General features: G+C 45.7%; 1 protein-coding gene across 1 annotated transcript in view; it reads left to right on the top strand.

Annotated features, from left to right (window-relative positions):
- Nucleotides 1–14,919, top strand: part of Itpr2 (inositol 1,4,5-trisphosphate receptor type 2) — a 422,198-nt gene that overhangs the window by 174,542 nt on the left and 232,737 nt on the right. Inside the window, exons 27-31 of the mRNA XM_087903959.1 lie at nucleotides 8,809–8,898; nucleotides 9,002–9,127; nucleotides 10,774–10,896; nucleotides 12,429–12,629; nucleotides 14,630–14,881. Coding sequence (XP_087760085.1) covers nucleotides 8,809–8,898; nucleotides 9,002–9,127; nucleotides 10,774–10,896; nucleotides 12,429–12,629; nucleotides 14,630–14,881 — 792 coding nt within the window. The remainder of the gene's footprint in view (nucleotides 1–8,808; nucleotides 8,899–9,001; nucleotides 9,128–10,773; nucleotides 10,897–12,428; nucleotides 12,630–14,629; nucleotides 14,882–14,919) is intronic.

A 14,919-nucleotide genomic window follows, 5' to 3' on the forward strand; every position in this document is an offset into this window, starting at 1 on the left:
AGGATCACGAATAATAGGCTCAAAGACCTTTAATTATGGTTAGAATCCACTTATGAGTGAATACATACCATATTCCTCTTTTTGGGTCTGGCTTACCTCACTCAGTAAAGCGTTTTCTATTTCCATCCATTTGCATGCAAAATTCAAGATGTCATTATTTTTTACCGCTGAGTAAAACTCTAATGTGTATATGTTCCACACCTTTTTTAACCATTCTTCTATTGAGGGGCACCTAGGTTGTTTCCAGGTTCTGGCTATTACAAATAGTGCAGCTATGAACATAGTTGAACAAATGCTTTTGTAGTATGTTAGGGCATCTCTTGGGTATATTCCCAAGAGTGGAATTGCTGGGTCCTGAGGGAGGTTGACTCCCAGTTTCCTGAGAAACCGCCACACTGATTTCCACAGTGGCTGCACAAGTTTGCATTCCCACCAACAATGGATGAGTGTTCCCCTCATTCCACATCCTCTCCAGCATAGGCTATCATTGGTGTTTTTGAGTTTGGCTATTCTGACAGGTGTAAGATGATATCTCAAAGTTGTTTTGATTTGCATTTCCCTGATCGCTAAGGAGGTTGAGCATGGCCTTAAGTGCTTTTTAGCCATTCGAAGTTCATCTGTTGTGAATTCTCTGTTCAGTTCAGTACCCCATTTTTTAATTGGGTTAATTAGAGTTTTAGTGTCTAGTTTCTTGAGTTCTTTGTATATTTTGGAGATTAGACCTTTGTCTGATGAGGGGTTGGTGAAGATCTTCTCCCAGTCAGAAGGCAGCCTTTTTGTCTTACTGACAGTGTCCTTTGCTTTACAGAAGCTTCCCAGTTTCAGTAGGTCCCATTTATTTAGTGTTTCTCTTATTGTCTGCGCTCCTGGGGTTCTGCTTAGGAAGTGGTCTCCTGTGCCTATGTCTTGTAGACTACTTCCTACTTTCTCTTCTATCAGGTTCAAAGTGGACGGATTAATGTTGATGTCTTTAATCCATTTGGACCTGAGTTTTGTGCATGGTGATAGATATGGATCTATTTTCATTATTCTACAGGTTGACACACCTTCCTCTCTTCCCCCCTTCCCTCTGGGGCCACAAGATCTCCCCAAAGGAAAGGTAGCTTTGTTATATTGAAGGCAAATTCCATAATGAGTTTCTTTAATTCCCATCAATCTCTCTGAAGTAATTGGTGCTGCCAGAAGCAGACATGTCTCACTATCAAGAAAAGTCAAATTATTAAAACGTCTTAAATGCCATATTATGTAGGTCTTTGAATTGTTGAAGATTACCTATTCATCTGAAATTTATTTTTGTATATTTAGAAAACTTAACTGGCATGGCTAAAAGTTTGATTATTATAGATGAGTATTAATCTGTATTTCTTAATTATATAAATATACCTTTATTTTTAAATGAGTTGCACAAACACAGTACCTTAAACAAGAGCAGAAATACATATACACAGTGTAACAAATCAATCTTAAATTTGTATTAATAGACCAAGATCCATACTAATGCAAAATATTCATCTTAATATCATATATCCCCCCTTTTTAGAGAGAGATTGACTGTGATCATTTGATCATTTAGAATCAACTCCCTATAAATGAAAATAATCTTTTATAAACAATCATTTTGGGAATTTGGGTGTAATTTTCTCCAAACTGCTTCCTGCTGTTTGTTGGGTGAAGTATTTTTAGGGTTCATGGAGACCTCTTTTTGGGGGGGAAGTGTTGCTTGTTCTATCAAACCATATTAGCCTGGAAGAAACCCATAGGTTCTCATCTTCTGTGGAAACAAAAGAAGAACCTCTTTTCTAAAGTAACATATCCTTAGACTCAAATTTTGAAGTCAATATACCTTTACGTTGGTTTATCTTAGCAGCCCCCAGAGTCAAATGTCTCTCTGTAGTCAAAAAATTCAAATAATCAACCAACAAAAGCAACACATACACAGAAGGACATCCCACATCATCCTTGCACTAATCTTATAAGGAGCTAGGGTTGGATAGCTATCTAATAGTGACATTCTGGGTAGTTCCGGGAGTCATAGCTCCTCCCTTGGTCAGAGAGACTCAGGTCCTTTTCCTAGGCATCCACTGTCCTGTGGCTCCAAGCTGCTGATTACTTTGAAACCCTAAGACCATTTAATTGTCACTGAGCTTATCTGGCTGCTTTGGCCTAAATTTGGGTTTATATGAGTTTGGAGTCTCTACTCTGCCGAGTCTCAACCTCTGGGGACCATCAGGGAACCCAGGTAGAAGGTGTAGACTATGAATCACCTTTGAGGGTGAACTGGCCATAAAAAAGAGGAGATAATGTTAAGACAGTTGAACACACAAGATCCAAAGACTAATAGGATCCCTACTAAGGTTAACTCCCATCCCACCCTCAGAGATCCAGCTCCTCAGCTGATCTCTGTGGTGGTACCTCACAAACTTTGAAGGTGATTTTGTAGCTCACGTGAGCAGATGAAACATTAGTGAAATTATAGGATATCTTAGGGTTTTCCGTTGCTATAAAGAGACACCATGGCCATTGCACCTCTTACAAAGAAAACCCTTAATTGGGGCAGCTCACTTACAGTTTTAGAGGTTCAGTCCTTTATCATCATGACTGGGATCATGGCGGTGTGCAGGCATGGAGCCGAGAGTGCTTCATTTTGCAGACAACTGACAATCACACTGAGGGAAGTTTGAGCAAAAGAGGCCTCAAAGCCCACCCCAACAGTGACACACATCCTCCAACAAGGTCACACCTCCTAATAATGCCAATCCATTTCCAACAGCATCCTTGGGGATATCCACACAACATTCAGCCTTGATAATGACACAGGAGACCCTAGAACAGCCTTGAAGAAACCAAAACCCACAAGATTTCATGTTATGATGATGATGATGATGATGATGATGATGATGATGATGATGTATCATTTGGTTTCTGTAGAACTGTGCTTACCTCCTTAGAAAGGTGTGTGTGTGTGTGTGTGTGTGTGTGTGTGTGTGTGTTTTGATTTAACAGGCAATTGAGAAATGTCCCTTACAGCAGCTAGGTTGACGACAGAACTTCCTGTAGGTGATTACTGTATACCCCAGTGTTGTCTTTACCCCTGTGGAAAGGACATCCACCACGCAAGCCCAGAGCAGTAGGAGTCTGTAGATCCAGCAGTTGTCTTCAGTCTATCTTGGGCACAATCTCAGGACCATGCAAGGATAGAGTTCTCATCGTGAGTTTACAAGGGCAGAAGTAAAGGTCTGGGCTCAAACAAAGAGAGACACAAGCACAACTTGTCAATAAGGGAGGGACAGACAGTAAACTTGACTTCTCTGATTGTTTGACCAGGTATTAACGTCCTTCATATGTTGGCTTTCCCAAGATTATAAAGAATCTTCTAGATCAGTGATTCTCAACCTGTGGGTCAAAACCCCTTTGGGGTTGAGTGAGCCTTTCACAGGGGTGGTCTAAGACCATTGGAAAACACAGATACATTTTACATTACAATTCATAACTGAAGTGCGGACCCACAAAAGTCTATTAACAATTTAGTAAGGGGTGCAATGGAAAAAGAAAACGCATGCACACTATTGCTGACCAGATGCTGCTGCCCCACCTGGGCAATGAGGACCAACTGCAAGACTTGCTCCAGCTCTGAGCACCCAAGAGAGAGTGCATGACCCTTCTCCTCCATTTTATCGTCCTACCTTCAGAGAAAACCATACCCATGCCAAGTCGCTCCAAAAGTCATTGGTTAAATGAATTGAGCTCCCACGACACGTAACAGTAGCAAAATTATAGTTAGGAAGTAGCAATAAAATAATTTTATGGTTCTGTGTCACCATTAAACAGGGAATTGATCTAGAAGGTTCCAGTTTTAGTAAAAGTTCAACTTGGGGTCGATGAATCAGCTATTTATCTAATCTAGCTAATTCTGGAAGTATGGTGGCTCTTTACTCTGATACAGGAAATGCAGCGATCTGATGGGAACACCTAGACAAGTTCAATGTGAGTGTGGTGGCAAAAGCCTGGTCCCAGCAGTCCAGGCTGAGTCAGGAAGATCAGTTGGGAGCCATGTTTGGCTACATAGGAAGTGTGAAGCCAACCTGGGGTACATGAAATCCAGTCTAAAATGAACAAAAGTCTATAAATCAAGTATATTCCTTGTGTTTCCTAAAGCCTGGAGAAAAGGAAACTGTGTAGGACACACTTTTTGCCATTTTGTTGATGGGGTGGAGAGGCAAGGAATTGTGGGGAAGGAATTTGAACCTGGGTTGAAGGGAACCTGGGAGCAAGGTATCTTCTAGCTGTCATGGACCTATTGTGAATCCTGGCTCAAGCCCTCAAGTAGCCTTACACACTTCCAGGGACACAGAAAACTGTCACCCAAGACTCCACAGTAGTCCAGATGAATGTTACATGCAAGGCCAGACATGCTTATCTGCGGGGTTTCTCTTCCTGTAACCTGTCAGACATCTTCCTAAAGTAGCTGCTGGTGCTGCCTTTGAGGATGGAGGTGGAGGACCTCATCGCCCTGCAGGGGTTGTTCAGCTCTCTGGAGAGAGTGTGCAGGGGTGGTGGTGAAGAGACATTCCTTCTGAGTGGCAGCTGAACTGAATTTGGATCGACTAACAAAATCGGAAAGACTGGCTGTTACTCTTTTCCTCCCGTAGTCTGCAGGAGTGTGGGGGTGGGCATTTGCCACCAGAACTGGAGGAAGGTCGGCTGACTAATGGTGTTGCTCTTCGTGTTAAGAAGTGGTTCCTTAAAGAGGAGGCTTTGGATGCAGTGGTGAGCAGGAGGCTCTGTGGGTGAGCAGGAGGCTCTGTGGACTGGATCGCTCTGCTGAGGGTCAGCTCCTAAAACTGGTTCGGGATGTGATGAGGAGACGGTTTTCAGAGGACTGTTGGCATTCTCAGCTGTGCGTGCGTTATGGGTCTACGTGCTAGGATCTGTAAAGTCCTGTTTTAAAAGCCGGATGTTCCTGCTTAGATTTTAGATGCTGGATCGCCATTAATGAATGCCAATCCATTCTCTCTGTTTCTCTGTCTCTGCCTCTGTTTCTGTCTCTGTCTCTCTTTCTCTCATCCCCTCTCTCTCTTCGTCTCCCTCTCTCTCTCTCTGTCACGCAATACACATATGCACACACAGTTTTTTAAGGGAAATGGAAACAGAACCATGATGGACTTCTGTTTTGTGCAGGACTCACTGTGTCTCTTCTGGGAAGACTGATCCTGTTCTGATTCTGAAGCCCCTGGCTTATACAGTGTGTGGTTACAATCTGGTTAACCCCGGGAGATCAGCTGGCTTTGCATACTTGCCTAGAAGAAGGAAGTTTAGGTTGTGTAGCCAATGGTAAAAACATCAGGGCTACCACATTAGTCCTTCAGGACTGTTGCCAGAGTGTCATGTGGATTTGTGTAGCAAGCATGGCACCGCCCCCAGTCTACCCGGGCCTTCTCAGCACTGGGGTCCTGCATAAGTAATACGCCTACACTTTACAGTTTTCCAGTACTTTGTCATTAGAGTGAATTTAGGGTTTTGTGGATTTGATCACTGACCTGGGTCTAATGTTGTGTAGAATACATTGAACACCATCAATTTCTTCTCTCTAGGGTGGCAAAATCTTGAGACATCTTTATTTAAATCCTTTTCAGAATAAAAACAAAACCCCCTGTCCTTCCATGCTGCATAGTTGGCATGGTTCTGAATTCCCCGGTCCCAGCTTTGGATTTGTCCAGATGTTCTGTGGGTTGATGTTTTTGTTCAGCTTAGTTATACTGATTTATTTTCTGAAATTAAAAAGGATTGTTTGTTGAATTCTCCAATATTCCCTCCTTTGTTGACTGCTGGCAACTTTAAAAGAAAATAATTATTCTTCATAATTTCTTTACAGAATTGAACGTTTTTCTGTCTCTTCCCTTGGTTTGAACCAAAGACCGTACTTTTTTGTAATGCTTTGCCCAGTGTTATTTTTCTTTCCCCCACCCCTTTTTATTGGTGCTAGGATTTGAACCCAGAATTGCACATTCCAGGCAAGTGCTCTCTTGGTGGACTGTGTCCCCAGCCCAAGGCTGCATTTTTAAAAGCAAGACTGCTTTTTCCTGAGGTCCTTGTCTGCCAGGCTTTGCCTCCTACTTTTAGCTGCTTTCCTGAATGTTGACAGATTCAGCAAGAGGAGCTTTGCAGCCTTTAGACTTGCTCATGGTTTACTATCTTAATATGAGTTTGTGGTTCATATGAGCTGTTCTGCCATATGAAATGGCCTCATGGAGATACAGGCTTATGAAATACAGGTTTATGAAATACAGGCTCTACTTTTGTGATAAGAAGAGGGAATCCTCCTTCTCCTTCATCTCTTTCCTCCTCCTCCTTCTCCTCTTCCTCCTCCTCTTCCTTCTCCTCCTCCTCCTCCTCCTCCTTCTTTTGTGTTAGCGTTTCAAGTAGCCCAGACTTTCCTCAATCTCCTGGTTGTTCTAGATTCCCATTTTTATTAGGCCGAAATTATAAGGATGCTCAGCTTAGAAAAAAGAAAGTTAATTACAATTCTAGAATTTGCAATGTTTGCTTCTCCCCCACGAATCCTTTTTGGTAGGAACTGGAAACTCCAGCTGGATTCTCCAGCTGAGAATCCTATGGAGCTGTCACCTGCTCTTCCTGCCCTCCGCATTGGCCTCCCGACAAGGCAGGGCTCTCTGCTGGTCTCTTCTTGGACTCTTGCCTGGCCGACTGTGTATCACGTGTGTCCCTTCTCTTCACCTGGAGTGGAGGCTGTGCTGCCCTCAGACCCCTCCTGGAGTCAGGGTGACAGCTGGCAATGCAGCCCCAATCCACCTTTCCAAAACCCGAAGACTCTGAGTGTCATTCTTTCCCATCGCTTGCGACCCCAGTTGTTTCGAGTCAAAGGGACAGAGGCTGAAGGGCAGAGTGAGGTCAACAGCGAGGAGCAGTGTGTCACGGTGAAGCATGGGGGAGCCAGGTTAGTGAGGTCAACAGCGAGGAGCAGCGTGAACAGTGAAGCACGGGGGAGCCAGGTTTACCAAGAATGGGAGCACACTACAGTCGAATGCAGAAGGTCCGGGTGATTAGTAGTACTTAGGAGTACCTGGTGGTTGGTGTTCCTGTGGTGAGACCTGGCTGCTTCCTCCGTGGGAAAAGTGTCTGGCGCTCAAGTCTGCCATCAGGAGCACCAACTCTGAATGACCTTGGTGACCTCAACCTGCGTGCACTTTGAATGAGATGAGAGGTCGTAGAGGGCTGAACCTACTTATGAAACAAATGGACATGAAGTAGGGAGAGGGTGCAGGGAGATGGGATTTCCGAAGCCCTTGACCCAGAAAGTCAGTTCTTGGGGGAACACAGGAGAGGCAGTCTGGGCAGGTGATGCTAGGGGAAATGGTGTTTTCCGAGGTTCTCATGCTTAGCAAGTGGCAGAGGCGATTCAGACCAGGAGTTCGGGCACAGTGTTTGCCAGGAGAGGAGCAAAGCAGGAATGTCAAGCTGACCAGTGGTGCTGGCTTCTGACTGGCCGCACCCTGCCGTGGCACAGAGCCTTCGTCTGCTTCGTTTGACTAACGGGGACACGTTTGCTCTAATTTCTTAGACTGATCCCGGAGCACCGTAAGGACAGCTTAGGACAAACGAAGCGATGTTAATTGGCCTCATGGATCTCTGTTCACTTTTTCCTGCACTTACATTACAGTCCCCACTGAATAAGGGAGCCCTGTGCTATCAACATCTGGGAGGTTTACCCCACTTGAACTTGACACTGATCCCAAGTGTGGAGCAGTGCTCAGCACTCCCCGTGCAGAGTCCAGCTGCGCTCACTGCTGTATCTCTGACTTCTCTGGAAACCCCTCCCCGCTGCCCACCCACACACCCCTCATCCTCAGCTGGACAGTGTTCGTCTTTGAAGACCTGGCCTTAAACTTGGGCTCCTCGAGTCACGCTGTCTGACTGTGGCTGCTCTTTCTCCCTCCCTGAACAGCAAGACCTATTCAGCTGACTTCTCTGATTTTATGTTTTCTTAGACGGCTGACTTTTTCTGGCCTGAAGAAGGGATCTTTTATTTCTCTTAGAGGTATGCACTGTAGGCTAGTGTAGGCACATAGTGAGTCTCATGAGTGTTCTACAAACAAGCCTTGCTAATAGGCACTTTTTATGTGGTGATTCCAGTAGGTGATATTTGACATGTGTGTGTGCCCTGGATTTCTTTCTTAACGTGATGTATCAGAGAATGGTTGTCACAATTACTTATTTTTGGTGTCTCAGAATTCTCCATAGGTCTTGTGAATACAGTAATTTGACATGTTATTTTTTAATTTAATTTCTATTTTTCTGTCTTCATTTTCCTGCACACACTTGATCTGCTCCCAGTTTGACTCTTAAGGATGTCACGGTAACTTGGCAGAGCATCCTAGGGTTAAGCTGGCCTTTTCTTCCCCGAGATGTATCTCGATGTGATACTCTTGCCCCTTTGTCCATCAAAGCTTTGTTCATTACAGCCTATCTTTGATGATAGAATTTTGGCTCGTGTGCCCTTGGTTTTGACTGCTTCCCCTCTATATAAAGCTATGATGTCTGCAGCACACACACGCTTAGACACTAGCAGTGTGTACAGCCGCCTTGTAGTTCAGTTTTCACTTGTTAGTGCTCAGCAATGCTACTTACCTACTTACCCTGTAACTTGGTTTTTATGAGGTTAGAGTGGTATCCATGGCTCATTCAAGCCGAGAAAATCTCGATGCAGCAAAATAAGCAAAACAACATCTAGGCCAGATGACTGATATATTTATATCAGTTATATATTTATTACATTTTTATTTCTTTTAGGAGTCCAACCTCTTGAGTCCAGTGCAGGATGGCACGAAGACCCCACAAATCGACAGCAACAAGGGCAACAACTACCGGATCGTCAAGGAGGTCAGCAGAAGGCGTGCTTTCTCTGCCTGTTCACACACAGATGGTTTTGGCTCATGTGTATGATCCTTCGCTGTGTTTAATGTGTTGCTTCATCTCTTTAAAGATCTTGATTAGGCTGAGTAAGCTCTGTGTGCAGAACAAGAAGTGTCGTAACCAACACCAGCGGCTGCTGAAGAACATGGGGGCTCACTCGGTGGTGTTGGACCTTCTGCAGATCCCCTATGAGAAGGTTTGCTCCTTCCTTTCCTGTCTCCCTTCTGCAGATCCCCTACAAGAAGGTTTGCCCCTTCCTTTCCTGCCTTCCTTCTGCAGATCCCCTACAAGAAGGTTTGCCCCTTCCTTTTCTGCCTTCCTTCTGCAGATCCCCTACGAGAAGGTTTGCTCCTTCCTTTCCTGTCTCCCTTCTGCAGATCACCTACGAGAAAGTTTGCCCCTTCCTTTCCTGCCTTCCTTCTGCAGATCCCCTATGAGAAGGTTTGCTCCTTCCTTTCCTGTCTCCCTTCTGCAGATCCCCTACAAGAAGGTTTGCCCCTTCCTTTTCTGCCTTCCTTCTGCAGATCCCCTACGAGAAGGTTTGCTCCTTCCTTTCCTGTCTCCCTTCTGCAGATCCCCTATGAGAAGGTTTGCCCCTTCCTTTCCTGCCTTCCTTCTGCAGATCCCCTATGAGAAGGTTTGCTCCTTCCTTTCCTGTCTCCCTTCTGCAGATCCCCTACAAGAAGGTTTGCCCCCTTCCTGTCTCCCTTCTGCAGATCCCTTATGAGAAGGTTTGCCCCTTCCTTTCCTGCCTTCCTTCTGCAGATCCCCTACAAGAAGGTTTGCCTCTTCCTTTCCTGTCTCCCTTCTGCAGATCCCCTACGAGAAGGTTTGCCCCTTCCTTTCCTGTCTCCCTTCTGCAGATTCCCTATGAGAAGGTTTGCCCCTTTCCTATCTTCCTTCTGCACATCCCCTTCAAGAAGGTTTGCTCCTTCCTTTCCTGTCTCACTTCTGCAGATTCCCTATGAGAAAGTTTGCCCCTTTGCTGTCTTCCTTCCATTCTGCATTACTTGAAGTGGATCACCAAGTCATAAAGAACTTTTCTCCCCTCAATTGTTTAACCCCCCCCACCCATTGCCCAGCATCCTTGAATTCTTTTCTGTGTTTCCTATGCAAAAGGGTGAGCTTTTGTGCAACCCCACTCCCACCTTGCAAATTAGGAGGAAGCATGACACATTGCCACTGAATCCCACACAGCATGTTCCCTCCGTGTCCTGCTGACAGAATCGTCTGTGGTAGAAGCCTGCAGACTCTGGGCTTGGCTGTGCTGTCTGCTGGTCTCTCAGCCCTGAGCTCTCTTGAGGGTTGTCGGTGATTTTGAAGCGAGTCCCCCCTTTTCTCTGATGCTTGGGTTCAGTTTCCTATCTTCGGTGGGAACGTGGAAGGGTTCTAATTTCTGTGTAGAGCTTCCTCGCAGGCACATGTGGCTCTGATTTGTTCCAGCGCTAGTGATGTGTCTGCCTGGTTCTCCACTGTCAGACGCCCCCTCTCCCTTTCTAAGAAATAACTGTTCTGTGCAGAGGGTCCACTGAAACTTCCCCATCCTTCATCTGGCTTGTAATTCACATTTTTGTTAGCATAGGCACTGGAGGGTAACCAGAAAGTCTGGGAGAAATATGGGCAGCGTAACAAGGAGAGGGTGGGAAGAATGGAGTAGACAGACAGGAACAATAGGAATAGGAGAGAAAGGCCTAGAACACAGAAACGAAGGAACAGGGGTAGATGGAAGGGGTATAGAGACACGGCGAATGTAGAGAAAGGAGAGCATCCATGGTGGAGGGATGCGGCTTTGTGTAAATCCATCCTGTTTCTCGGTGCCATGTACTGCCCTTTCGCCTACAGAATGATGAAAAGATGAATGAGGTCATGGATTTAGCCCACACCTTCCTGCAGAACTTCTGCCGGGGGAATCCACAGAATCAAGTTCTCCTTCACAAACATCTCAATTTGTTCCTGACTCCTGGAGTAAGTATCATGGTGACCCCTCATGTTTACAGCAGTGTGTGCACCCGTCTGATCCCTTACGTTTATGGCAGTGTGTGCACCAGTCTGACCCCTCACGCTTACAGCAGTGTGTGCACTGATCTGACCCCTCACGTTTACAGCAGTGTGTGCACTGATCTGACCCCTCACGTTTACAGCAGTGTGTGCACCCATCTGATCCCTTACGTTTATGGCAGTGTGTGCACCAGTCTGACCCCTCACGTTTACAGCAGTGTGTGCACCCATCTGATCCCTTACGTTTATGGCAGTGTGTGCACCAGTCTGACCCCTCACGTTTACAGCAGTGTGTGTACTGGTCTGACCCCTCACATTTATGGCAGTGTATGCACCCATCTGACCCCTCACATTCACAGCAGTGTGTGTACTGGTCTGACCCCTCACATTTACAGCAGTGTGTGCACCGGTCCAACCCCTCACGTTTATGGCAGTGTGTGCACCCGTCTGACCCCTCACGTTTATGGCAGTGTGTGCACTGGTCTAACCCCTCACGTTGATGGCAGTGTGTGCACCGGTCTGACTCCTCACGTTTACAGCAGTGTGTGCACTGGTCTGACTGCACCGTGAAAAGAATTTTATTGATCTTTGTGCATCATTTTCCCCCTGTCGAGATTCACTCCATAAAACTGAGTGTTTCCACAGAAGAAACTCTTAAAGTCATTTGAAAATTCAGACAAGTTTTATATGCCAACAACAGTTTCATTTATAACGTACAATTTAATGTTAGAGTAAGGGTTTAATTTCATGGCACCTTGGTAAAGTTAAACATGGGAGCTGGGGTACAGCTCAGCAGGAGACAGCTTGCCTAGCATGTTCAGGACCCAGAAACTGCAAAACTCAAACCTAAATCAAACACAAGAGCTAAATACTGAATATTCAAAGGTTGCAGTAACTGTGGTCTGTTAAAAGTTTGTAGGCAGAGCGTTCACTGTAGAAGTGTGAGGACCTCGGTTCAGATCCCCAGTGGCCACCTGAGCCAGGAACGACCTTGTGTGCCTGTGATATCAGTGGTAAGCTGCAGAGTCAGGACCACGGGAGCCTGCTGGCCAGCCGGTGTACCTGGGATCAGGGTCAGGTTCAGGAACAAGAGGGAGAGTGACAGAGGTGCACACTGATCCTGCTCTGGTCTCTGCTTGTACATGTATGGCACATGTACCCCTCACCATACATACCTGTGCACACAGCATACATGCTTATACCATGTGCTTACAAAACGATAAAAAAGCATTAGCAGATCTTAAGGCAGAGCCACGTTGGAATAATGGTAAATTATCCCCAAGAATGCAGTTGCTGGTTGTGCACTTGCTGACTTCCTTGCTCCATCTGAGTCCCATTGTGAGGCAGATTTTCTTCCCTGGTCACTGATGGAGTAGAGGCCCTGGTAGTCCATGGTGGCTTCCCATAAATCACGAGGCCCATGGCAGTCAGGGAACCTAAACGCTGCAGGCTAGGAGGGTGATCTCATCACAGTCACGAGAGCGCACTCCTCTGCTCAGCTGCTCGAGGCGGAAACCATGCGGCACATCTTCATGAACAACTACCACCTGTGCAGCGAGATCAGCGAGAGGGTCGTCCAGCACTTCGTGCGCTGCATCGAGACGCACGGCCGCCACGTGGAGTACCTGAGGTTCCTGCAGACCATCGTCAAAGCAGACGGCAAATACGTGAAGAAATGCCAGGACATGGTCATGACCGAGGTAGGTTTGCCGTCTGTGTCTCACCGGCTTTGCATAAGCTGGCCTCAGGCACCAGCTTTGCAAAGCTGGCCTCAGACATGCACCGTCAGCTCAGAGCAGGGGAAGACCTCCGAAGTGATTGCTGAAGCGCTGGTAGGGTGAAGTAACACAGGACAGCCTGACATCAGGATTTTCTTCAGAGTTTTTCTGTTTGATCTGTAATGAATTTGGGTCTGTTAAATAATGGGTAATTTTTTAACTTAAAAGATTGTGTGTGTGTGTGTGTGTGTGTGTGTGAATGTGTTGTGTGTTTGTGTGTGTAAGTGTGTTTGTGTGTGTGTAAGTGTGTTTGTGTGTGTGTTTGTGCACGCACATGTGCATGTGTGCATGTAGGTGCGCCTCTGGAGGTCAGTAGAGGGAGTTAGATCTCCAGGATCTGAAGTAACACATACTTAAGACCTGCTTAATGTGGGTGCTGAGAATTGAACCTGGGTTCTCTACAAAAGCAACGAGGACTTTTAACTATTGAGCCACCCCTCCAGCTCCTACAATGGGTGGAATCTTAGGAGACCACAAGATTATTTGGAATTAACACAATTTTTCTATGTAAAAATTTTTAGTAACATAACAGAGCCATTGAGCTCTCATGGTTCCTGCTCTTTCTGAACTGCAGGATGGGTGTTTTCTGCCACTGTTTGTAATAGCTTTGAAAAAAAGCATGAGTTAATAAAAAATGATTAGCAGGGCTTCATTAGAACAGCAGGAATTGGGTATTTTAATAAGATAAGAAGGAAAGTGAATGACCCATTTTAGAAGAGGCTGATGTGGGCTAGCTGCTCAATTGGGACACAAAGGTGCTCCTTTGGAGAGATGCGGGCTGGTGGACTGCGCATCAAAGCAGCGTCACCCACGGCTGCAAGGCAGTTCATTTCCCGGAGAATCACGTGGGTCTGGGGAAATTCTCATCACCTTGTGCCTTCCGGTTAGAAGGAGAGACGTCTCCATGTTGATATCCTGTGCCACCCCAAAGTCTTAGGCCTTGAACTTTTACATATGGATTGTGAATAAGCCACGAGCAGACAGTGACACAGACACATTGATCCTTCCTGGGACATGTATCAAAAGGTTGCTTCTGTGTCAGGAAATATTTGTAATATTATACACAACCATATTTGGACACATACATTTCTTTGCAGCAGGACTATCAAAGTGAGACCATCAATCAATTGTCTTATTGATTTAAATATAATAACTAAATTGAAATTTATATATCATTTTTAATCTGACCAAAAGCTCATAACAGGGTTAGAAAATTGTTATCATAATAGATAACAGACAACAGCATGGTACATAAAATGTGCTATCATCTTGAGGCTCTAAAAGCATACACCAACATATGAGGCACAGTTATGTCCTAAGCACCGCCCCGTCTCATATCTTTGCCATCTCAACCCTCTGTTCTATTTTCTGATGCCTTCCCATTAAATGAGGAATTTGCCAGATTTTTATAAAGTTCTAAGTATTTGAAGCTGTGTACAAGGTTGTTCACTTAATTGCTGATGTGAATACTTCCTTATGATTCACTTTATTTTTAATGTGTATGTAAGTGTGCCTTATCTGTGGGTGTATGCATGTAAGTGCACTGCCTGAGGAGGTCAGAAGAGGGCGTTGGATCCTCTGGTCCTCTGCAGAAGCAAGGAGTGCTTTTAACTGCTCAGTCATCTCTCCAGTCCCTCACTGTATCACCTTAGTAAAAACAAACTCAGGAACTCAGATGTTTGGCTTCTGTGGCTGGTATTCTAGGTCTGTACCCCCAGTACCTGGCTCTGTCCCTTCTGTCATCTCTCCTGTCTAGTTTCAGAAGCATCAGTAGCTGGTCACTTGGCACCTGACTTTGACCTTTTTCTCCTCCGGCCTTGATGAAGCTCTGCGTTTGCGGTATTTGTAAACAGAGATCCGCGTATCTTTGGGTAGGTCAAGCTATGAGAAATCTGCTGTCTAGCTTCTTCTCTGCATTTCAGCTGATTAACGGGGGTGAAGATGTGCTGATATTCTACAACGACAGAGCGTCGTTCCCCATCCTCCTCAACATGATGTGCTCCGAGAGAGCCCGTGGGGATGAGAGCGGCCCCCTGGCCTACCACATCACCCTCGTGGAGCTGCTGGCAGCATGCACGGAGGGAAAGAATGTCTACACTGAGATCAAGTGCAATTCTCTCCTGCCCCTGGATGACATCGTGAGGGTGGTGACCCATGACGACTGTATCCCCGAGGTCAGCCTGACACATGCCTGTAATTTGTAGAATACTCT

Source organism: Myodes glareolus, chromosome 3 (assembly GCF_982192425.1).
Source record: "Myodes glareolus chromosome 3, mMyoGla1.1, whole genome shotgun sequence".
Lineage (NCBI taxonomy): Eukaryota > Metazoa > Chordata > Mammalia > Rodentia > Cricetidae > Myodes > Myodes glareolus.